The sequence below is a fragment of the Megascapheus bottae genome, chromosome 15 (assembly GCF_031878675.1).
Source record: "Megascapheus bottae isolate mThoBot1 chromosome 15, mThoBot2.hap1, whole genome shotgun sequence".
In the NCBI taxonomy this organism is placed as follows: Eukaryota; Metazoa; Chordata; class Mammalia; order Rodentia; family Geomyidae; genus Megascapheus; species Megascapheus bottae.
In genome coordinates, this window is record NC_143523.1 from 17582505 (window position 1) to 17606689 (window position 24185).

A 24185-nucleotide genomic window follows, 5' to 3' on the forward strand; every position below is an offset into this window, starting at 1 on the left:
AGTACCTTCCAATAACTCACTAGTAGACAGAATATTGTTGAAAAGTGAATATCTGGCCTTGAAGTTATCTCAATAAGAACCTCTAAATTTGAAGAGCAAATTACAATCTAAGACTAGAAAAAAATTAACTCGAATATCCAAGAACTGTGGTAACTAGGAACAGGTAACATACTTGCTGTGAACACACCACAAGAAGAGAAAAGGCAGAAAAGAACTGAAGCTATCTATGTGTCAAGCAAAGATAGTATCAAGTACCAAACCACAGTTCTAAAATCTCAGAGAACAGTAGGCATGTCAAACTAACAAATGCTAAATCTAAATACATCATTTTTGAATTTCAGAAAATCAAAGATGAAATAAAAATTTGGTGTTATATCAGGAAAGAAAGATATCTTGTGTATAGAGGGTCAAAGGTGATAATTATATTATCACTGTCAAATCTACACATGCAAGAACAATGTAGAGTGACATATTTTAAGCAATTGCAGATTATCAATAAGATATATATACCCTGAAAAATTAGTCTTTCAAAAAGAAATAGTGACTTTCTTAGGTTGATAAAACTTGATAGATTTGCTGCTAGGATCTCTACCTTGAGAGAAAAATTAAGTCTTCAGAGACAAAGAAAGGAAGAGCTTCAGACGACAAATATGGGAAGATACTTTTTATTTTTTTTCCTAATTTACACAACAGATACTAGTTTATTCAAAAATAATAGTGGCATTATATATGTTTATGTATGTGATATTATATGTGTACGCTTATTCTTACTCAACACTGAGATGGATGATGTAAAGGACATGAGATGAATGACATGAATTAAAAATAATATGTATATATATATTTTGCTAGTCCTGGGGTCTGAACTCAAAATGTAGGCACTGTTCCTAAGCTTTTTTTTTTTTGCTCAAGGCTAGCACTCTACCACTTGAGCCACAGTACTACTTCCAGTTTCTTCTATTTATGTGGTACTGAGGACTCAAACCTAGGACTTCAGGCTTGCTAGGCAAGTAACCTATCACTAAACCACCTTCCTAGCCCCAAAATAACATATTTTTTATCCAATAACTGTACTACTCAAGAAGCAGTGTACATATTACTTTGAAGAAGAATTGAACTTTGATTATTTGTAAATGTATATTGCAATTTCTAAGTATAAAATAAGAAATTCGTCTCATCAGGCGAGAAAGAAGAAAACAATTTAAACCACACATGTGGTACTTTCAATTCAACCTACAAAAGAAAATATATGAAAAGGAGAGGGAAAAATAGGAAAACAGTAGACAGCAGTAACAAATAGCAGTTATCAATAATCATATTGTTATTATTTTGAATATATACACACTCACAAAGGATATTCAGACTATATCCAAAAATAAGCTCTAATACTATCCTGTCTATAGGAAAAGTACTTCAAATACAAAGAGAAATATAGATTAAAAGTAATCGTTTTTCCCTCCTAGATCCATGGAATCATTTCTCTTCTTCCACATTTTAAAAAATTCATGTCAACTAGTTGTACAAGGGAGTTTCATTTTGACATGTGCACATATGCATGCAAAGTAATTTCATTAGACTTATTCTGTTCATCTCTTTTTCCCTTCTTATATCTCCACAAACTGCTCACATCTTTCTTCAGATCTATTCAGCCTGGCAGATACTCTGTCCCTTCAGTAGAATAAGGAAGATTCAGTCTTTATTCTACACCATGTGCTCCTGGAAACTGTTTCAGTTCATATTCCTTTGACTAAGAAAAACAAAACTAAGTAGTACATCTGATTTTTACACCTGAGAATTGCATCTTGTGCTTCTGATCAAGGCATATCAGTCAGCAGTTAGGGTACAGGCTTAGATAGCACAGCCTGCATGGATCTTATTCCTTCCACAATTTTTGGCACTACGTACTTTGGTTACACTTTATTTATAATGGATGATATACATGGGTTAACCTTACAGAATTCAGTATGTGAAGAGCTTGCATTATATTGTAAGCACACAATAAATGCTGATCTTTGACTATCATATTAACTTCTTGTATTTGTTAGACTTAAGCACTTCAGCAATAGAATCCAGGTGAAAAATTACTGTGGAAGCAGGATATGGAAACTTTAGCTCTCATCGTGAGAGTCTTACCATTAATTCTGATCCACCTCTCATGTAAAACTACCAGCATATTTCCTTTACAATGTCTTAAGAGGTCTTAATTCAGTCACATTTAAACCTGTTGTAATCGCTTTGTGACTGTTTTCTCACCAAACAAAATTAAAATAATTTTCGGTGATTAAGATTTTCCTTGAGGGTTTACATGAAGGGTTTTAGTGAGTGTTGGGCAGGGAATAGAAGAAATAATCAAGAAATAATGAGTCATAAAGTAAACAGCAAAGCTGTCACTTATACATTGCCTGTTATGTGCCATTATCCTAAGTACTTTTATGGATTCCTTTAGTTTAAAAATGCTTCTGTGTTTATTTGGTATCTCACTTGATTATAAAAGATTATGGTAGAAGAAATCCAATCATAGATTTTATTGCTGCAGCTTCTTGTTGACACTAGTCATATCCTGTATTGATCTGATTAATTTTCAAGTGAAATAGTTCATTTACTATCTAAAGAGATGATAAACTTTGAAATTTTGGTGTGGTACCTCTGATTTGGTTTTTCCACTCCTCAAAGTAATTCAGCTCAATTCTGTGTAACTCCTTAAGTAAAAAGAAAGCTCCAAATGTTCCTTCCTTCTTTACTTCTTTCTTTCTTTCTTTCTTTCTTTCTTTCTTTCTTTCTTTCTTTCCTTTTTCCTTCTCCGCCCTCCCTCCCTCCCTCCCTCCCTCCCTCCACCCCTCCCCCCTCTGTCAGTTATGGGCTTGAACTGTGGGCCTGGGAACTGTCCTGGTGCTCTTCAGCTCAAGGCTACCACTCTACCAATTGAGCCACAACACCACTTCCAGTTTTCTGGTGTTTAATTGAAGATAAAATCAAGATAAAGAGTCTCACAGACTTTTGTACCAAGGGTGGCTTTGAACAGGGATCCTCAGACCTTAGCCTCCTGAATAGCTAGGGGTGAGCCACTAGCACCTTTTCAACTCACTTTTTAAGATATGTTGTAAATGGGCAGGGTAAAGATTAAAGATCAAAAGGAAAAAGAAGCAAGCTTTGATTTCATCACTTACATTATTTATTTTTTGCAATGCTTATTTTTTATGAGGGATTCAGCTTAGAAATGAAAAGTTCTACTTTTTATTCTATGGGTAAAGCAATCTGTAAACAAATCCTGATGATAAAAAAAAAATCCTTGTTTTGAATACTTTCTAAAATGATGCTAGCTGAGGATTTGTGGCCATACATTGCATTTAAAATATATCTATACACCATATATATTTTCTCAATATTTCCTTCTTATTTTATATCTCCTTTGTCCCTTTACATTTACTACAGGTTGGCTTTCCTATTTTAAATTTTATTTGCTTTGTTATCTTTTATTTTTATTGCTACCCTTTCATTATTAAAGAAAGACCTTTGTCTTTTCTTTTTACATATGTATTATTTTGATATTGCCTTTCCCAAAGGATAGTGCCCAGGACACTAATCTTATTTATTATCACTCAGGAATGGATCCTATGATAGAATTCACTTACATAAATGAACTATTTATGCAAGAAGGTCAGTGTACATTATAGATTACACATATGTGGAAATGTATTAAAGAAAGTAGCATACAGTTTGCCTCCTAAAGCATTTCACAGCATTTCAATTTGGAAAATTCCTTCTTCCTTTAATTAGAGATTATAGAGGAAATATCTATTACATTGGTCATCATTCAGCCTACTGCTCAACTTTTCTGTCTCATTTATTCATGGTCCATGTCCTTAGGAGTCTGCTATCTCACCATCAACTGCACGTCCATAACTGAAAGCAACTGATAACTGTAAATCACATATGGACGTGGGCTAGAATCAGCCTCTTAGGGAGCCAGGCAACTTGAGATTGTTGCCTCTTTCACTAGAGCCATCCCAGGTTCTCTGTCTCTGTCTCTGTCTCTGTCTCTGTCTCTGTCTCTCTCTCTCTCTCTCTCTCTCTCTCTCTTTCTGTCTCTCTCTCTGTCTCTCTGTTTCTGTCTCTGTCTCTGTCTCTCTCTGTCTCTGTTTCTCTCTCTCTCTCTCTCTCTCTCTCTCTCTTTTACACACACACACACACACACACACACACACACACACACACACACAGGCTGATTAGTACAAACAATGCCTTGTGCTGATCCTGGTGCTAGTGCAAGTTTGTGATGAGTGAAATAAGTTCTGGAATGCAGTTCTACTATTCTCCTCATGACTGACAACCCCCTGGGTGACTGAAAAAAATCTGTAGTCTGTACCTGAGGCTCCTTCTTCTTTCAAGAAATTTTGCTTAATACTTCACCCTTCAAAGATTTGAATGCCCAGATCAAATTCTAGCTAGTTTGTTTAGCATCTCTTTTCTCTGTGCAGTACATCTGGATACTCTGGGTCATTCCTTTCAAACCCAGATGATATTCTTTGCTTCATATAGTTTTATCTATGATCTAATGAAATTAACAATTTGAAGTATAAAGAATATTTTCCAAAAAATAGTATTTTCATAAAGAAGATAATTAACCCTACTTATTTAATCTGAGTTAATATATTGTTGACCAGTGATTAAATAATGATAGAGAATACATAAGAAAGATAAACAGTGCCAGGGAAAGATGTCTAACTCCAGACAGCCTAACACCAGAAAAGGCCTTTGACGAACTTGTGAAATTCCACTTGTGATGAAGACATGTTCTTGCTCTTAAATAAGTGGAAGAGACTGAATGACCTTTGAAGGGACTAGTATAAATTCTATAACTCATGAATGAAAACACAGTTTGTAGATACATCCAGAGAACCTGCTTCTACACTGTGCTAAAGATAAAGAAAAAATTCAGAAATGTCATATCTAACTAAAAACTTTCATTTCTTTGGTCATTTTAAGGAACATCCTCATCTCTTAATCATTTTTCAAACTAATCACATCCTGTATTGAAAGTGTATACATTAAAGAGGGGGTGGGAAAATGCCATTTTAATTTTGACCAATTCAATTTAAATGCAGATGTTAACAACTCACACGATGTTACTGTGTACATATTTAAGCATCAATATATACTGCGTGAATCATTTAGAAGCCTTTGGAGACCCATTCTACTATGTAAAACATATTATTCTGACAAGTGGCCAAATGATATATACTTCCATTCTCATTAAAGCCTCTTTTGAATTATAGGTCAACTGATTATGGGACAACCTATGAGAAACTGAATGATAAAGTGGGTTTGAAGACCATTTTGAGCTATCTCTATGTGTGTCCTACCAACAAGCGCAAGGTAAGAAATGTTTATCTGGCCTGTTACTGATTCCTGAGGAGCCTCCGGCCTTGGCTGTTGAACTCTCATGATACCTAAAAATCCATTACAGTTAAGCTGGGACAAGCGATATGAAGATGAGTTGTTAGGTGTTCAGGTGCTGAAATGTCTGACACGTTATAATTTTCAGATCAGCAGCAGTGAGTGTAGGAGGGGGAGTGGTAGATGCATCATTACTGTTTCAGGAAGGCATCTACTACTACCAGGCATGAGTCTTACCTTGCAGCTGTCGCTGCCGCTGCTGCCTGTCTTGTGAAAGCTTGGAGCAGTCATCCATAAGAATTAGAATAAGCCTTGACAAGAGAGAAGAAAAATGAGCTTTCATCTGATGCCCTTGTTTTCCCTTGACGTAGACGGAATAGATAAAACTAGAATTTAAGTGGTTGCATCTTCCTACAACAGGCAGGGAGTTTTATGTCTCAGGTTTATTCAGGCAATGTGCCAATGTCAGTGTGGAATCGTTGTGTGTAGTTTGGAAATGGCAGTGAAGTTAGTCTCTCCTAATTACCAATCTTAGCTGCAAAAGCCTTGAGATCATCATACACAATATGTTCATGATACACATGAAAAAACTGAGATTTAGAGGAAGTAAGGATTAATCATAGTGCTAATACATTACTCCTCCATCTGTCACGAGGATTGATCTACTCCTTGGAAAGATTATATTCCCCCAAAAAGGAATTTTTTTTTGCCAGTCCTGGGCCTTGAACTCAGGGCCTGAGCACTGTCCTTGGGCTTTCTCAAAGTTAGAGCCGTACCACTGGAACCACAGCACCATTTCCAGCTTTTCTTTTTTCCATACATGTGGTACTGAGGAATGGAACCTGTGTCTTCGTACATGCTAGGCAAATACTCTTACCACTAGGCCAAACTTCTGGCCATGGAATGCTTTTTAAGTTACAAAGATATCTGTCTCAGGAAGAAAATAACAACATGTCTTCTGCATATAAATTTGCATTATTAAATTCTTAACTTTGACATAGAATGTGCATATTACTTGGATTAATAATATCCCTCAGGGAACAGAAAAATATCTCCCATGAATGTATCCTAAATTGCTTTCTGCTTTCATATCACTGATATCTAGAATCTTATGTTGGAATTGTCAGCACATGCTTTTCTTTTTTTTTCAATTATGGGTCTTGAACTCTGGATGCTGTCTCTGAACTCTTCAGCTCAAGGCTATCTCCCTATTGCCTCCTACCACTTGAGCCACAGCCCCACTTCCTGTCAGCATGTACTGCTAAATGTCCTTGGATAGGTTTTGCATTTTGTGTTCTAGACTGGCAAAAGCTTGAGAGACTATGCCTCAAGCAATCATTCCAAACTTTGACTTGCAAATTGGAAGTACTAAGCCTTGATCCTACCCTTAAGACACACTGGAGTTTTGAGAAAAGCAAGATGTTATTTCTATTTATAGTTGAGAAACAGTATTATAAAATGTAATCATTCCTCTGGCTGGAAATATTTCATGTTCTTCACAGACCCAACCTCAGAATTGAGTTTAGCTGAGTGTCAGTGGCTCACATCTGTAATCATAGATATTGAGGCTGATATCTGAGAATCATGTTCTGAAGCGAGCCAGGGCAAGAAAGTCCATGAGACTGTTTTCTTCAATTAATGATTTTTAAAAAAATGTCAGAACTGGAGCTATGGCTCAAGTGGTTAGAGCACTAGCCTTGTTCATAAAATCTCAGAGACAACTCACATATCCTGAGTTCAAGCCCCAGGACTGGCGCGTGCATGCAAGCACACACACACAAAGAGAAATGAACTCAGATCCTGACTTTACATAGCTTGTGTTAATTACCAAGCATATAACTAACTATGCCACATTTCCTTAATCCCTCCAAGTACCATGTCCTCAAATTTAGAATGAGGATAATTATAGTATTATATTATAGTATGAGGGAAGTTATAAGGATTATACAAAATTAAACATTTAAAATGCTTAGATCAGAACACTAAGGACTTAATCAGTGTTTTCACTTTATTCTCGTTCCTTATCATCCTGTCCCTGCTGCTTCATCTACTTATTGGAAGCAATAGTTGGGATTGTCTCCTATAAATAGCAGTGATGGGTATAACTTTCTGTGCTGATAGAAACATTTGTTCAACCTGCCCAGTACTCTTAGACACAAGCACCTTGTGACTTGTTGTTTTGAATATAGCAAGTGAAACTGAGCAGCTGAATTTTAAATTTCAGCTAGATAGAGTGAACTATAACTTATAAAACTTCATATGAATGATGACCACAGATAGCAAAGCCCAGTAGTGTCAGCCTTACAAATCTAGGGTAGCACTGTGAACGGATATTCCTTCCTCTCTTGTTACTGATCGTTCTTCAATAATTACATCTAGACAATTTTGCTCTGCTGTCTACTGCCTGATAATGAGGACACTGACCTTACACCCTTTATTTTTACAGTGAGGTTTAATTGTTTGCTGGCTTTGAATTGATTCTTGTTCAGATTTTTAGCAAATTTTAACTCTCTACAAACTGAGCACTAGATGAAGGGATTTTTGCCATGAGATATAAAGAGACCTAAAAAAGAATCTCACTTTTCAAAGAGTCCCAAATTAAGATTTAGAAAGCAAAATTCTGTTTTGAATTTGGTTCCATTGCTAGTTGACTTTGTATAAGTCATTCATATTTGTCAAGTGTTATAGGGAAGACAGATGGATTTACAGTGGAAAGGTCCCTTAGAATTGCTGCAGTCTGGTGCTAGTCTCTGTTTTATTGAGGTTATTTGAGAAGGATATGATTTAAAAAAAAAAAGAAAGGTACCAAATATTGATTGTGATTCTAGGCTTTCCTGCAGCTAAAGAATACATGGTGCTGGTCCCCAAATAAAGATTATTTCCAGGAGTAGGATTTGAAGTCTGTGATTCACAGGCCCAGTCGTAACTTATGAACCTAGCAGGAAAGTTTGTCACCCAGTTCAAATTCCGGTGTTGCTTAGGCTGAGAAGGTAACTTTTAATCTATCTGGAGGACTTTGAAAAAAGGTATTTTTGACCAGAGGCATTTAAGACTTGTCAGATCCTAATTTCTAAAACAAAAGTGAAGTTCTGTTTGTGACTGAGAGAATACCTTTTCAGATGTAGAGCTGGTCCTGAGCTGTTTAATTTTCCTTGCTTATCAGTGAACCAAAGCTATTCCTCTAGAGATAAATGAGGCCTTCAGGGTCATTTTCTTAGATGCTGATAGATTTAAGATATATTGGAGGACAGTGAAGGTCTTTACAGTCCTACAAAAATCAATAAAGTTGACATAGCAGTATATTTGTGTACATTTTTTCTACTTATGAGGTAAAGTATGTACACCCCTCCACCCAAACACAAAGGGACATATTTGAACCCAGGAACACATATGAACATATGCTTCCCAATCAGTTAAGAATTTATGTATCTACAAATTAAAAAAAAAGAAGAAAGAAAAGAATTATCAGACTCCATAATTACACGGGAAAAAAGCACTCAAGTTCAATTCAGTTCTTCTAGGACTTTTACAGTACTTTAGTTAAAAACAAATAAACAAGCAGGCTTTGGCAAAGGGTTGTATTAATTCTTTCAAATCTCTGGAGGGTTATCATTAGATTTAATAAGGTTTGTACTAGATATTTCCTTCTTCTTTTCTCATCAGTGGGAACAACTGAAATAAAATTGACAATATCCTCATGTAACTCTCTGCTTTCCCAGAAATGTTATGTCTTACTACCTTGAGTTGATACATGAAACCCATAAGGTAGGTTTCATGCTTTGATTTTGCCAGCAGCTTGTTAAGGTTGTTACTGATTCAGAGTACAAAATAAAATAAATCCTTACTTATAGTTTCAATTGATGATTATCCATTAACACTCTCTCTCTCTCTCTCTCTCTCTCTCTCTCTCTCTCTCTCTCTCTCTCTCTCTCTCTCTCTCCTCTCTCTCTCTCTCTCTGTCTCCCCTCCCCCCAATGCTACTACAAATCACAACTTTCCTTAGATAAGTCTTGTATGCTGAAAACTATCACCTGCCTGGTCTGTACAGGAAATCTTGACTAAAAGATGCACAAAGCTTGCTCCAAGGTATTATCCTAGGTCATTTATCCTTCTTTGTGGGAATCTTGTATCTTCCCTCTGATATATGAGATAACCCTATGAGAGCAAGTCTGAATGGTCTTAGTGCCTGAGGAAAGGCAGGGGAGCTATCTGTCACTTAGTTTTTTTGAGTGAGAACACTTCCTCCAGTTCATGATAAAGCCCAAAGCCTGTGTGTCTGCACAGGTTTACTGGTTTACTGGCTAAGAAAAAAAAATAAATTAAGAGATGATCAAGAGAATAGCCACAGAACAGAAGATGGAGGGAGAACTAGTATAAGTAGCAAAGGAAAAGCAATCTGTGAAATCTCAGTCTCACTCTTCGATTCTCTTCAAGCTTAAGTGTGTATTCTGCCTAAAAAGAAAGTCTTTTTACTCTATTAGCAATTCCTTTCTTATCATACCCAATCTTTGCTACTCTTCTTTCATAAAACATTGCTTCAGATCTTCGAGAATTAAAGCACAGGAAACTGCATGTGGAATCCATTGCAGGAGAAAAGAAAAAAGAAAAAAAAAAGTGTCTTACTTGCAAAATCCAATTCACGTAATTGTGATATCCTGTGATCTCTCCACTCTATTCCCAGAAAAGCATTAAAAAAACCTAGACAGTATAATTTTTTATATAACTTATGCCCCTTTTGCATCTCTATTCCCTCTCATTTCTGTGTTATCCTTTCTTAATTAATATCATTCCTGCTGAGAGAATCTTCCAAGACTTTTATCCTATAAATAGGACCCTTTCTCCTTAGTACACATTGATCATTTGCGCAGGTCTCTTGATACCTGCCAACATTAAACACTGTTTGCATTTTCTCCAGATGTTTAGGTTTTAATTACCAGACTTTATATGACACTTTCTAAATAAGGGCATGATTATTCTCCTCTCTCTCTCTCTCCCTCTCTCTCTCTCTCTCTCTCTCTCTCTCTCTCTCTCTCTCTCTCTCTCTCTCTCTCTCTCTCTCTCTCTCTCTCTCTCTCTCTTTCTCTCTGTGCCTGGGCACTGTCCCTGAGCTCTTCATCTTAAGGCTACCACTCTATACGTTGAGCCACAGCACCACTTCCAGTTTTGTAGTGGTTAATTGGATACTGGTTAATTGGACATAAGTGTCTCACAGACTTTAGTGCCTGGGCTGGCTTTGAACCATGATCCTGAGATCTCAGCCTCCTGAGTAGCTAGGATTACAAGTGTGAGCTACTGTGCTTGGCTTTCTCTGTGTCTTCTTTTATCATGGGCATGCTTAATTTTTCTTGCTATTTGTTTGTATGATCTAGGTAACATTTGTGACTTATTGGGGACACATAGAGTGTCTTCTAAAGTTTCTTTGAAGGAATCATGGAATTCAATGAATTAGACTCTGAAAAAAGAGTATTTTCAAATTCTGCTTTTTTATTTATCGGATATGAAAGCTGAATCTCAGAGAACTTAGTGGCTTTCTGCCATTGCCTGAAATGGGGAAAAAATAGCACAGATCATGAGATCTTGAAAGTGAATGCTGCTTTTTCTATGTGCACATACTGTACTGTAGTTATTTGCACAATGTCTTATACCTTGTCTATAAGGGGCTGAGCCTCGGATCTTTTTTTTCTTTCCTTCTTTTTTGCTGGTCCTCAGGCTTGAAATGAGGGCCTGGATTCTGTCTTGAGTCTCTCAGTGTTCAAGGATAGCACTCTACCAACTTAAGCCACAGTGCCACTTTCAGGCTTTGCTGTTTATGTGGTGCTGAGGAATCCAACCCAGGGCTTCAAGCATGCTAGGCAAGCACTCTACCATTAAGCCACATTTCCAGCCCACTGGATTCTTTTGAGATTTATATTATATGCCTAACACATAGCTGAGGATTTGGATTGTACTTGTGTTAGGTTTTGTACTAGAAATTAGAAAAAGAGGGTATCCTGTTAAACCAACTTTGACCCATTAATTTCTCTTTCAAGTGAATAAACAAGAACAGAAAGAATCCCACAGGTTTTTAGTCATTTCTAAGCCATCATATATAATTGTATCTTTTCTGACTCAGGAGAAGATAATTAATATGTAAAGTGCCAGGGACTTTGCATGGCACTCACTTGACATTATCTTCGGAGGCCAAGGGGAACTGATGTAATGTATAATACATCAAAGGGGAGCACGAGATTTCCCTAGGCAGACACTCAACACTTGCTCATTCCACCCTAACTCTTTTATCTGTCCCTTTGTATACAAGATCATCCATTTGCCTCTAATCTTTAAAAAAAAAGAATATATGTTTCATTCATAAAGAAGTACTGTGCATGAACTCAGAGACCAAGTAGAAGTGGCATTATCCAAACTTCAAGGAAAGTGGCTTTTTAAAGAGAATAAATGCTTGCTCTCTTTTGCTTAACCTGGGCAACCATAGCTAAAGGGAAAGCTCACCTTTTTTGATCCTATTTGGGTACATCTGAGTGGTAGGATTCTGGGTCCATTGAGCATTTGATTAGTTCTCTTCCCCACAACTACAAATACAAAATCTAAGAAAGGATGCTATATTTCTTCCCTGTTCCGGGTAGGGTAATTTTCCAGCAGTTATCCAAGCCTCTAGGTTTCAAAGGAGCTACTGTGTTCTCTTTGAAGGACAGACTGCCAGGAGCAATGCCCTTAGACAAATCCTTTGTTGCTCTAGGACAAAGGCTTCTGGAAAGTTTTTGGAAACTCCAGGGCTCTGGAGAACACAGCTGAAAAAGAAAATACTGATCTAGTGCACCCTCCTCCCTGCATACACAAAGCAGCCGGAAAGTAGGGTACTGTGCTCTTTTATATAAGGCAAAATACTTGTGATGACATTTGTAAAGAAATATTAATCAAACCATAGTAGTTTCCATTTTAACGGAGAGGCACATTTTTATTCCATAATTTTTAGTGTGTCTCTGAAATTCATATCACATGTTTAAAATATTATCTATCATGATCAGTGCGTGGGTTTTAAACATTTATTATTCCCTTTCCCCTATTTGTCTCAATCCCTTCTCCTCCTAATTAGTCTGATTTTATAGAACTGATCAGAACAATTAATATTTCATTGTGTTATGCAGCATTAACTCATATTTAGTACTTGTTTCTTGGGTGTTTCTGGCATAATTATCATCATGTTTGTTATTTCTCACTCATGGGACATTATGTCTTTCACATATAATAAATTCCTAACACAGTGAGTATCAATCAGGAATCAGCAATTTTAAAATATTTAAGTTGTACATGTATGATAACTAGATTTATGGGCTATTGAGTTTGCAATGCAAAACTTTAATACATTTATATTATAAAAGAAATGTTATAAGTAGATAATTTAATAAATAGAAAGGAAAGAGGTTTACCGAACTATCTTTTCTAAGTACAGACAGACTTTATAAAAACAAAGTTGAAGTCTATTCTATTGTTCTAGTCACCTCTAAAAACTGATGCTGTTATACACAAGTCGCAAGATGACCACCAAGAGTCAGACTTTCCGAAATGCAAAAGCAAGGCTTTATTCAGGCAGGCTGCAGCTCGGGTGTCATCCTACACCCCAACACAGCGGAGCTTAGGAGGAAGCCCCAAGCTGAAATTTTACAGGGCTTTTAAAGGCAAAGACCACAGATTTATAGCAACACAGCAACTAGGTGTTTCAGTGAGATAAGGTGGGGGTCAGGGACATTCCAGGGCGATGGGAGCTAATGTGAAGTTCCACGTTGGTTGAGTCCCATCAGCTGTCTGAGGGTAGTTTTATGCCTTGGAAAACAAATGCTATCCTTGGATTTTACGTGAATTCTAATTTTAATGCAGACAGGTCAGTTCCTGGAACTTATGGACAACACAATTCTATTTCTTTAATTTGTGAGCACTCTGGGTTACTCATAGTTTAATGTAAACAACAAGATGGTTGCTGCTTCAGAATGGGGGGGTCGCTTCTTAGCTCCTCAATGCTAAATCAAGATCATGAAATCCTAAATTACAATCTTTATTCCTAAATATTTAAAGACTTCCAAATACTATAATTAAAATTTATCTAAGTGTCTCATCCTCTAATCCTAGCTACTCAGAAGGCTGAGACCTGAGGATCATGGTTCAAAGTCAACCCATGCAGGAAATTCTATGAGAATATTATCTCCAATAAACTACTCAGAAAAAGCTGGAAGTGGAGCTATGGCTCAAGTGATAGAGGGCGAGCCTTGAGCACAAATAGGCTCAGAGACAGAGCCCAAATTCTGAGGTTCAAGCCCCCGGACCTGCAAAAAAAAAAAAAAAAAAACAAACCACAAAACAAAAACAAAGCAGCTATATTTGGGAGTGGGAAAGTGGGAGAAAAATGAGGGATGAGGTAATAGTGTTCCACAGGAAATATATTCACTAACTTACATATGTAACTGTAACCCCTCTGTACATTACCTTGACAGTAAAGTTAAATTGTAAAACATTTTTTTTTTGCCAGTCCTGGGCTTGATGTCAGGGCCTGAGCACTGTCCTTGGACTTTCTCAAGGCTAGAGCTCTACCACTTTAGCCACAGCATCACTTCTGGCTTTTTTCTATGCATGTGGTACCGAGGAATTGAATCCCGGTCTTTGTGCATGCTAGGCAAGCACTCCACCACTAGGCCAAACTCCCAGCCCCTGTAAAACATTTTTTAAAAAGTAAGATTTAGGGCCAGGAATGTGGCCTAGTGGTGGAGTGCTTGCCTAGCATGCACAAAAATCCTAGGTTCAATTCCCCAGTACCACATACACAGAAACAATAAATAATTTTTAAGGTAGGATTTATCTAGAAGCTATGTATGTTTAAACATATGTTTATATGTTAACATACATTTAAACGTTTATATGTTTTTCTACTACTCACTGGCTTTCCGAAGGTAGATTGTCGGTGTGGCAGAGAAGCTGCAAATTCTCACATGTGAAAGTGTTCCTTTCAGGAGCTGACCATTCTTCAAATATACACAGTGGACTCCCAGCTCCACTTCTTTATGAAGGAGACATCTTTATTTACTCCTCTGTCTACCCATTTTCTTATTTATGTTGGCCTCATCATCTGTCGTTCTTAGCGCTCCTGTTCTCTTAAGTCGGCCTGACCTAATGTTAAATGCCCATCCATTACCCTTTCACGAAGGTCAAACACATTATTTCAGGTTGGTTGCAAGTTACACTCTACTGTGGAAAATGGTCAGAGGTCCTTTCCACAGTCTGCTCTATTTGCTTCCAGCATACTCCCTGTGGTTTCTCAGGGGTTTCCATCATCCGGTGTTTGACATACTGTATCTAGAACATTTGTTTCTCGCGAATTGCCCGTGCCGCTCTGGTGATGGATGGAGATGAATGTCCACTGCTATAGGAAATTTGCCACATTTACAAAAGTGGGATGTTTTATTCCGACAGATCAGATCTGCCCCAAGCTTTCCCTCAGTGCTGTCAGGAAAACAGTCAATGTGGCTGAAGCCTTAATAAAACTTTTTTTTTTTTTTCTGCTCTGAAGAAATTAAGAGAGTACCACCAGCCTCAGGAGCCAAAATCATTTTCACACAAACATGACTTTTGTGGACCTGGCTTTGGCCTTGATGAAATTTTCTTTAGAGGTTTTTGCCCCTTTGTTTCTTTAGGAATTCATTTTTACCTGATTTTCTCTAGCCTTAACCTCTCATATGTATCTCATTTCATAGTCTTTCCATTTTTGAACAAAGCTATGCAATATTAAAATCTATAACTTGCAGCTACTGTGGCTAGTTTCAATACACGTAGCTTAAAAGACCTGTGGTATAGAGGATCCACATTGCAAGGGCTTTAGAGACATTTCTACATGGGTTGCTTTGTGCTTTCTTTCCCTGGGAACTAGAATACTAAGTGTTGCCATAATTGATAGAATATACCACCAGGAAATGAGCATATCTATCCTGGAAGAAAGGAGAATGTGATGAAATTGTTATACATATATAAAATATATATATATACACACATATATAATATACTATTTGTTGTCTATATTGTATTGTCTACAATGTTTATTGTGTTGTATATATTGTATATATACATGATATGTATACATATATATGAAAGCTTCCTGAATATATAATGTCTCACAGATGGAGAAGCTAAAGGAGCTAAAGGAAAATGGAAGAGATTACTGCTAAGTGATTAAAGTAACAGTGGTAATGAAAAAAAGAAATAATGCAATTGTAAATATTCCTTGTTGTAGAAGTTTAATAATCTCTTGAGATCTCTTAGAGTGAAGGGTTTCTCTATCAGGAACTTAAGACTTTCAGAGGAAGTACCATTTACTCTTATCTCTCCGCTCCTCCTGAGTGATTTCAAATGGTTAAAAGGTGGTCAGGGTTGTGGCTGAAATTGGTTTTGTCTCCAAGGAAAACACAATTATGACTCGTGTCGGGATGTGGCAGGATAATATGTAGACTATACAGCTGCTCAAAATCCCCTACAAATACCGTTGCTGCTAAGGGCATTTATGAACTTCATCCTTAGATAGCATTGCATCTTCCACTGTGTAGCCTCTTATGTTAATGTATGTGACCTGGATTTTTGCACTTGTCTATCTCCCAACACTGTGGAGCTGAACTGTTATTTATTTATTCTTTTTGCTGGTCTTGGGCCACTCAGGGCCTGATCACTCTCCTTGGGCTTTCTCAAGGCTAGAGCTCTACCACTTGAGCCACAGCACCATTTCTGGCCTTTTTTTTTTTTTTGCTATGTATATGGTACCAAGGAATTGAAACTGGATAGTTGTGCATGCTAGGCTAAACTCCTGGCCCTGAGCAGTACTTTATTGGAAGGTAGTCATTGTGGACTTTCCTCAGTGAGTTGTGGAGTTATACTTAATATGTAGGTCCCCATAGACAGTCTGTCTGGGTTTACATTCCAGATAAGCCACATTGTGTGTGTGTTCTCTAAGATAAGGGTTTATTTGCTGGTTGATTACTAATCAACTCCGTTTGATACATTTTCCTCCTCTGTGAAATAAAATACAATGCCTGTGTCAACATTATAAAGCAATTATATGAAGCAAAATGTCCAAATATGCAGTGGACAGTTCCTAGACATAACAATGAGGCTAACATTTCCTAATGCCTGCTATTATTTTTATTATCTACTTGAATTATATGGCTATGCCATATGTAGTCATTAGTCAACTCAACCAGAAATTATAAAATGCCTATTTAGTGCCAGATCATTTTTCTAAATAGAAACATGAGACATTGTTCTTGTTCCTAAGGATTGAGCAGCTTGGCGGAGAAGATGAATGTATAAACAATCAATTATAGTACACAACTTATATATCATAATAGCTTTGTACATAGAACTATATCTTTGGTGGCTCCAGGAATTTTTCAAAGAGAAGCTAATAGTTGTCAAAGAAGGAGAAAAGAAGATGAAAACTGTCTTTTAGTGTATTTGCTATGAGAAACCTACATTCATAGGACGAAGTGTGTAGCTTAAGAGTCGTTTGTACTTCTAAATGAATATGTGTCTCAGTATGTGGCTATTTTCCATCTTAAAAAATTAAAATCCACTAATATCTTACTGCAATGATTAAACCATTGAGACTTTCTATGACCCATCTGATTTAAAATTCTAATATAATAATGAAGTTTATTTTCAATTTTACAAGCTTTTTCTTGCCTTGCCTATAAATTCAGTGAATGACAATATTAATATTGAATTAATAGAATTACTCACCTTATTATAGGTTTGATATATTCAGCATTATGTTAAGGAGTCAGCCAGTTAAAACCATTGATGGGCTTTGAAATTGCTATATTTGGAATAAATCAATTGAGACACTCTATCAAATGCCTAGCTCCAGTCATTTGCAAGCATACCAATGAATAGAAACATCCAATATGCATGGAATGGGCCCGCCTCCAATTTCCCTGTGGAATTTATCATCGTTTTTCAGGGATGATAAATATTCCAGTAAATATTCCAGTGTATAGATTGCCCAATGAAAGTGCTAAGTGTTTAGAGCGTACTATAAACTGGGATCCTCAGGAAGGCAGCATGAAAAGACCTCGGTTGACCAATGAAGTAGATGGGTATAACATGCAGGCTTGACATCCTCCACAGAAAAATCATAACTTAGTGAAACCATCATTTATTGACTCTTAGGCAGTAAGAGAACTAACATTCATAAGACAGAGCCCCATAAAGCAAAGAGGTCAGCAGACTGAGCAAGAAGCAAGTAAATCCAAATGAGGCTGAAATTTAAGTTGACACGAGTACTATGCTTTGCGTGTTGTGAAATCAAAATAATTTGATTTTGCACTGGAGAAAGAAAAGAAATGAGAATTCTCAGAGAAGGCTTTATAGAAACTTGAAGTCCATGATGAAAAGCATTTTGAGGTATTTAGAGAGGGAGGGAGGGAGGGAGGGAGGGAGAGAGAGAGAGAGAGAGAGAGAGAGAGAGAGAGAGAGAGAGAGAGAGAGAGAGAGAGAGAGAGTCAGCGAGAGACAGCGAGAGACAGAGAGTGTGTTAACAAAGTGGAAGGTTAGTAAGGATATTTAATAAAGAAGAGAATACAGAAATAGAAAGGGAGAAAGAAGTGACTTCTAAAACCAACTAGCTAAAGAGCCTCAAGTAGTAATCTTCATTCCATACATATTCATAGCTTCTGTTAAGGAATCTAATTCAGACTTTTCCTAGTTAGTTAGTTATACTAATACTGGGGAAATGTGTAATTCAAACAGGGCAATAAAGAATTTAGGATGGCTCTCTAATCTGTTCAGATATTAAAACTGAAATGTGAAGATAATGAGTTTAAAGATGGCTCTGTAATCTATGGGTTTTGTGCTAAGGATCTCTGTGTCTTGGACCTTGAATATTCCTGTTTGTCCAAAGAATTATCTTCTATTCTCAGACTAATTTACTCACCTATGGACATTGTAACTCAGCATTTAAAGAAAGGGGTGTGAGGGATGCTTGTACTTTCTTAAAAGGATTAATTTAACTTTTGTTGTGCCAAGAGAAAGGTTATTTAGCAATTAGCATCTTAATCATTAGGTGAATCTCTTTATAAATTAGGATGCCCAGCAAAGAGGAAATAAAAGTGGTTCTAAGGAAGACAACTCCCCGTAGAGTAGGCACTTATATAATGTGACATTTTATTCCCATATAAAACTTTTTATATCTTGCAGTGATTTCTTTTAGCTGTAGTTCTTGATTCTGGCTTATTTTCTGATTTCTCTATTTCTGATTTTCCTATCTGTATTGTCTTCCTTTGGTATATTATATATCTTGCTTTTCGCCTTATCATATAAATTGCACCTTTGGCAGATCATATATTCTAGTTGTTGTTGTTGGCAATACTGTGTTTGAGTGGAAGGCCCTGCTTTACCATTTGAGCTACCATTCAAAAAATAATTTGTTTCTGCTTTTCTAGTTATTTTTTTTCAGTGGTGGGATCTCAAATTTTTCCCTAGGCCAGCTTAGACCACACTTGTATCCCAAGCTTTCCAAATAGATTGTATTACAGCTACTGACAAGCATACTTGACTTATGGGTATCTCACTAATTTTTCTATCTTTTGGCTTAGGTTGTGCTCAACTCCTGTTTTTACCTCCCAAGTAGCAGGATTACCAGTGTGAACTTCTGTGCTCAGCTTCCTGTAAAATTTACCTAATTCTAAGGATAGGATAGTGGGGAGACGTTGGAAAGGGAGGAAGTGACAATGGACTGCAATATAGAAGTGGCATGTAAGCATTTGTGAAGAATCAAGATCCCTGGGGACTCAGGTGTTACAATGAGAAGCACTTGTTTTTTTTTTCTCCATTATTTGTGCCGAGCCAAATTCTCTTGAAAGAAATAATAGCTATGACTTAATACATTTTAGTTGGATAGATGTAGCTTCCGTTTATTTAAAAAAGAAAAAAAAACACTCATTTAACAGGATTCAAATAATTTTAATTGCAGAAACTCTCCATAAAAAATGAATAACTTGTTCTGGGGTAACAGATGTTGAATATTGGGAAGAAACATGATGGATGGTGGATTCTGTGTAATTGTATACTTGTGTGAATCCATCACTTTTCCTGGGTGAATTTGCTGTTTAACGAACAGATTTACATATTTTCTCCACTGTTTCATGTTGGCCCCACTTTTGGGCAGGAGGCCTTTATGCTTCCGAATGAATGTACATTACTGACATTTACAAACACCCACAGAGGACTCAGTCAATTACTACCATAGATGTCTATTGTTCCAAGAGAATTGACCTTTACCCCTGGCCACCAATTAAAATCTATTGCTTCTCACCCCTACCATGCTCACTGCTCGTGGTCATTCTGGCCCAGTGCCTAGGGTAACTAGTCAGATACATTTCCCTTGGTCATCTTATTTTCTTCCCCAAACAAACCAGAGAGGCACTGACAGTGAAAATGCATGCTTTCTCTAAATGAAGAAGGGGCATCTAACTATAAGCTAAACCTCAGAACTTGATGGCTTTACTGTTGTTAACACAAATGAAGATTGTGTGCACAAACATATAACAATTAGGAGGGAAAAAAAAGGGACATTGCCTGCAAGTTGATTCCATATTCACCCTATCACAATTCTCCAGTTGCTTTGTAATGTGATGCTGCTAATTGCAGGGTCAGTGGCCTCCAGGCATAGCTGTACCTATTCTGTTTTAAGCTGGCAAGACTAAAGTTCCAGAGTGTGGGAAACCAGGCATAGCATGAGCCTCTGGCACCTTTCAGGATAGCAGCTCTGGGAGAAATAGAAGTTTCTTCTCTATGACCACATTGGGATACATTGGATCGAGAGCTCAAAGTATTATGCCTGGGATTGCAACTTCCTAGTGGACAGATTGCTACTTTGAACTAACCAGTAGCCTTAAGATATACTCATTTAAGGAAATACACATTGAAATGTACTTTAAAAAGACATGCTATCTATTTATAATCGTTTGGCTGTTTAGCACTATCTCTCCTACCCTCTGTTCCTGTGGTTTTGAAGCTAAGTTTTACCAGCCAAATCATTTCTGTAGGAACAGCCATAGGATAAATACAGTTGGTCAGGAGCAAGTTTGATTATAATCAGATGGAAACAAGAAGTCCCCGCTTCAAACTTAAATGGAGCAGAAAGATACTACTTCCTGTTTGGATTACAATTTTGGGTCTCAGCAAGCTGGAGGTTGACAAGAAATGCTCTCCTCTTCTTCTGACCTTCTCCCTGCACTATTAGCATTACAATTAGGTGGAGAGAATGCAAGGGATTTCATCTGTACAGAAAATAGTTCCTGCAGTTATATTATACCCTTTTCTTTACAGTGTGAACTTTTATAGATTTGCAGAGATTATATTTGTATGAGGACTTGAAATTTCCCAAGAGCCTCAGATATTTCACTTTTTCTACCCTGCAGGCACCGGTGGTCAGAACAGAGTGTGTAACACAGCGATTGGGAGACTGTCTGGTTCCCTGGAGGTTCTGTCCAGTATCTTATTACTCAGTAGCCAATGGAAACCAGTTAGGCACATGCGTGATAAAGCCTAGAAAATTATGGGGCTGGAACCAACTGGCTCCATTTATTACAGATACAAAGTTCTGCCGATGGTTCATTATGTGCCTCCCATATAAAACCAACTCAGGGGAGTTAAAGAGAAATTTGAAATAAATATGTGGGAGAAAGCTGTTTTAAAACTGGATATTGCTTCACCTAAAACTACATTGAGCTTCTTCCATTTCTTTCCTTCCTGTGTGTCTCCCTCATTCCTTTTCTCTTTTCTTCCCTTCCTCCTTCCCTCCCTCCTTTCTTTTGTGTTTTTTTCCTCCTTCATTTCTTTCTTTTTCTACTTTAATTCTGTTCTTCTATCCTTCCTTCTTTTTCCTCCCTTCCTCTTTTATATCTTTCCCTCGGTCATTTAAATGACGGCAGAACACTCCCACATGTACTTACGATACAGTACAATTGCGAAACTGTTAAAATGTATATTGCTGTATATGTAATCATCCCGTCTTCATAGAAGTACTGTGAGGTGGGGAAGACAGGCCAAGCCCATGCTGTTTAGAACCCAGGTCTTTGCACTTTGGGTTGATTTCCTTCTATTAAAGTGTACTGTTTTCCAACCACCTCTCCCAATGTTACATTTTACTAGTGCTCTTGAGGCTAAGTGCTCATTTTTCTATACCGTTTTAACATGTTTTATGTTTTCAGATATGATTTTATGTGCTAGATAAAATGCAAACCACAGAGAAGATGAATAGGGAAGCCATATGTCACATTTGGAGTCTGGATGTATAAAACAGTTCAGCCTCCTGTTTACCATTTTATGGTAACAGCATTGAAAAATGTATAGGGTGGGCCTGATATTTTCACATATTGGAAGAGGGTTCTGGTTCAAGGGCTCAGGAAGTCTCATTTTGACTCCAATAGCTAGTGCTGATAGATTAGAAGAATTTGATAAGCCTTTGCTAATATATGGGAAGTATGAGAAAGCTTTCTTGGATATTTGTAACATGAGACATGCCAGCAATGATGAAGATAATCTTCAATGGTAGGAAATGGACCAACTTATCTCAACCAGTCTTTAAATGTATGGTTTAACATTCTTGTAGCTCTTCACTGTGGTGTGTTAGCTTTGAGCTTACCTGCCAGTAGGCTCCCTCTTTCTCTTGTAACATCCATTTGTCTACTTCGAGTTATTCTTGCTTTACCTGTTTTAAACTGTGCATATGTGAGAGTTGCCGAAAGGATTGGCACACTTGATGATAGTTGTTGCAGAAACAAAATAACTCTCTGAAGTCATCAGAGTATCTTTGGCATGCTGAAGAAAACTAAGACCCAGAAAGTGTCCAGGTCATTAGCTATGAACTGCCCAAGGACACTGGTCACATGGGAATTTCTGTAAGCTTCTTGGTCATCTACATTCCCTACATTTGAACTAAAGAGTATAGTTATTCCCTCTAAGGGTATATGGGAGCTAATCATGCCCTAGAAACAAGCAATAACAGATAATTATAATTCTGTTTATACCCATTTTTAGCAGAATTCTGCAGATGAATTTTTTTTTTTTGATGGGTCATGGAGCTTGAACTCTGGGCCTGAGCAATTCAGCTCAAGGCTACCACCCTTCCCCTGAGCCATAGCCCCACTTCCCATTTTCTACTGATTAACTGGAGATAAGAGCTTCACATTCTTTAATGCCTGGGCTGGCTCTGAACTGCGATCCTCAGATCTTAGCCTCCTGAGTAGTTAGGATTACAGGCGTGAGCCACCATTCCCAGCTCCAAGCTGAAATATTTTTATATCTTTGGCTGTTCTCACTAGACATAACATCTTCAGAATATGAGCAGCTTTCTTTCAAGGATGGGTGGAATGAAGTGGCAAATTATTGTATAGGCCACAAGTGACCAGGTGCTTAATAAACATGTAGAGAGCTTGTTGAGGGGAGACCCTGACAGCCTATTTCTCAGAAATTTGATCTAGTCCAGAAGATTTGTCTTTTGTCAAATGGGCATCTTTCATCTCTCACCATTTTGCTGTGTGTAGAAGGGGTGGGGGTAAGATGCTTTGCTCCACATGAGTAAGTTATGCTAACCTCTAGAAGACATCCTTCTTGTATGAACATCTTAGTTGTATTTTTCTTTTTAAAACATGGTGTTAAGGATAAAATAACAGTTATGGGTCTGGACCCAGCTGCCCTCTACTGGACAGCATAATTATTTGATTTGAAATTAGAGTCTTTGTTTTCATTTGTTCCTTTGCCATAAACACTGAGATTCATTGTTTCTCCCCTAGAAAGGCCTGTGTATTTTGCACTTGATTACTGAGCGGTGCAAAGTTTAGAAAAAGAGCACTTAAATGTCTTCATTACGAATTTGAGCTTTAAGAAAGCAAGAGACATAGACCGTTGGATTGACAGGAAAGCACAGAGTGCCAACTGCTATGGTCTCTGCTTTTCCAAAGCAGAAGACAGGAAAAAGGAGTTGGAATTAACAGTTCTTAGTCACTGTGTGCAAAACAAATGCTTACCAGCAACCAAACTGTGCAGCACCCTGGGAGGCCTCAAAGACATTTGTTAAGCTCAGAGCGGAGGCCCTCTTGGAATTTGTTTTTTGAAAGTTCCAGTCCATTATCCAAGGTTCTAACTCCATTCCTTTGCACAGCAAGTGGCTCTGTCATAGTATGAAGTACCAGTATCTCACACAGGCTTATTAAATACAAAGGGCTATTCAAAGAGTCCTTGAGAGAGAAATAAGCAAAACAAAACCAATTCAGGAAATAAAAAGAAAAAAACAGACTTAGTAATATTTGGTAATACATTCTAACATATTCTTTTCTACAAGATAAGTAATGGTGTTTAGCACACCTGTGAGTTGGGATTGACAAAAGGGTATTATTTTGTTTGTTTAGTATGTCTTGGTGTGGTTTGGAATGGTAGTAGAAGGTGTGGTATGGTTGGGTATGCTTTGCTGTGGTTTGGTTTTGCAGTGCTGAGGAGAAAACCCAGATTGCTGGGCAGGTTGGATATATTAGTTATTGCCTCCCACTGAATCTGCACCCTTTCCCTTCCCCATAAAAGGTTGTTATCAAACATAGGACCTTTTTACTTCCATGATTATAATGACTCCCCTTCCCTGAGTAGATTTATCTTAAAATAAAATAAAACCCATCAGAGGAAAGAAAACCTTTTTTGTGTAGAAGAGGGATTCTTTCACTTCAAGAGAGCCAGGTACTCAGAGATGCTTCTAGACTCTGGGG

The 24185-nt window shown here is 37.4% G+C and overlaps 1 protein-coding gene across 3 annotated transcripts in view; it reads left to right on the forward strand.

Annotated features, from left to right (window-relative positions):
* Window positions 1-24185, forward strand: part of Sorcs1 (sortilin related VPS10 domain containing receptor 1) — a 442495-nt gene that overhangs the window by 228907 nt on the left and 189403 nt on the right. For all 3 annotated transcript variants that reach the window (XM_090345933.1, XM_090345930.1, XM_090345931.1), the window contains exon 3: window positions 5277-5376. In XM_090345933.1, coding sequence (XP_090202059.1) covers window positions 5277-5376 — 100 coding nt within the window. The remainder of the gene's footprint in view (window positions 1-5276; window positions 5377-24185) is intronic.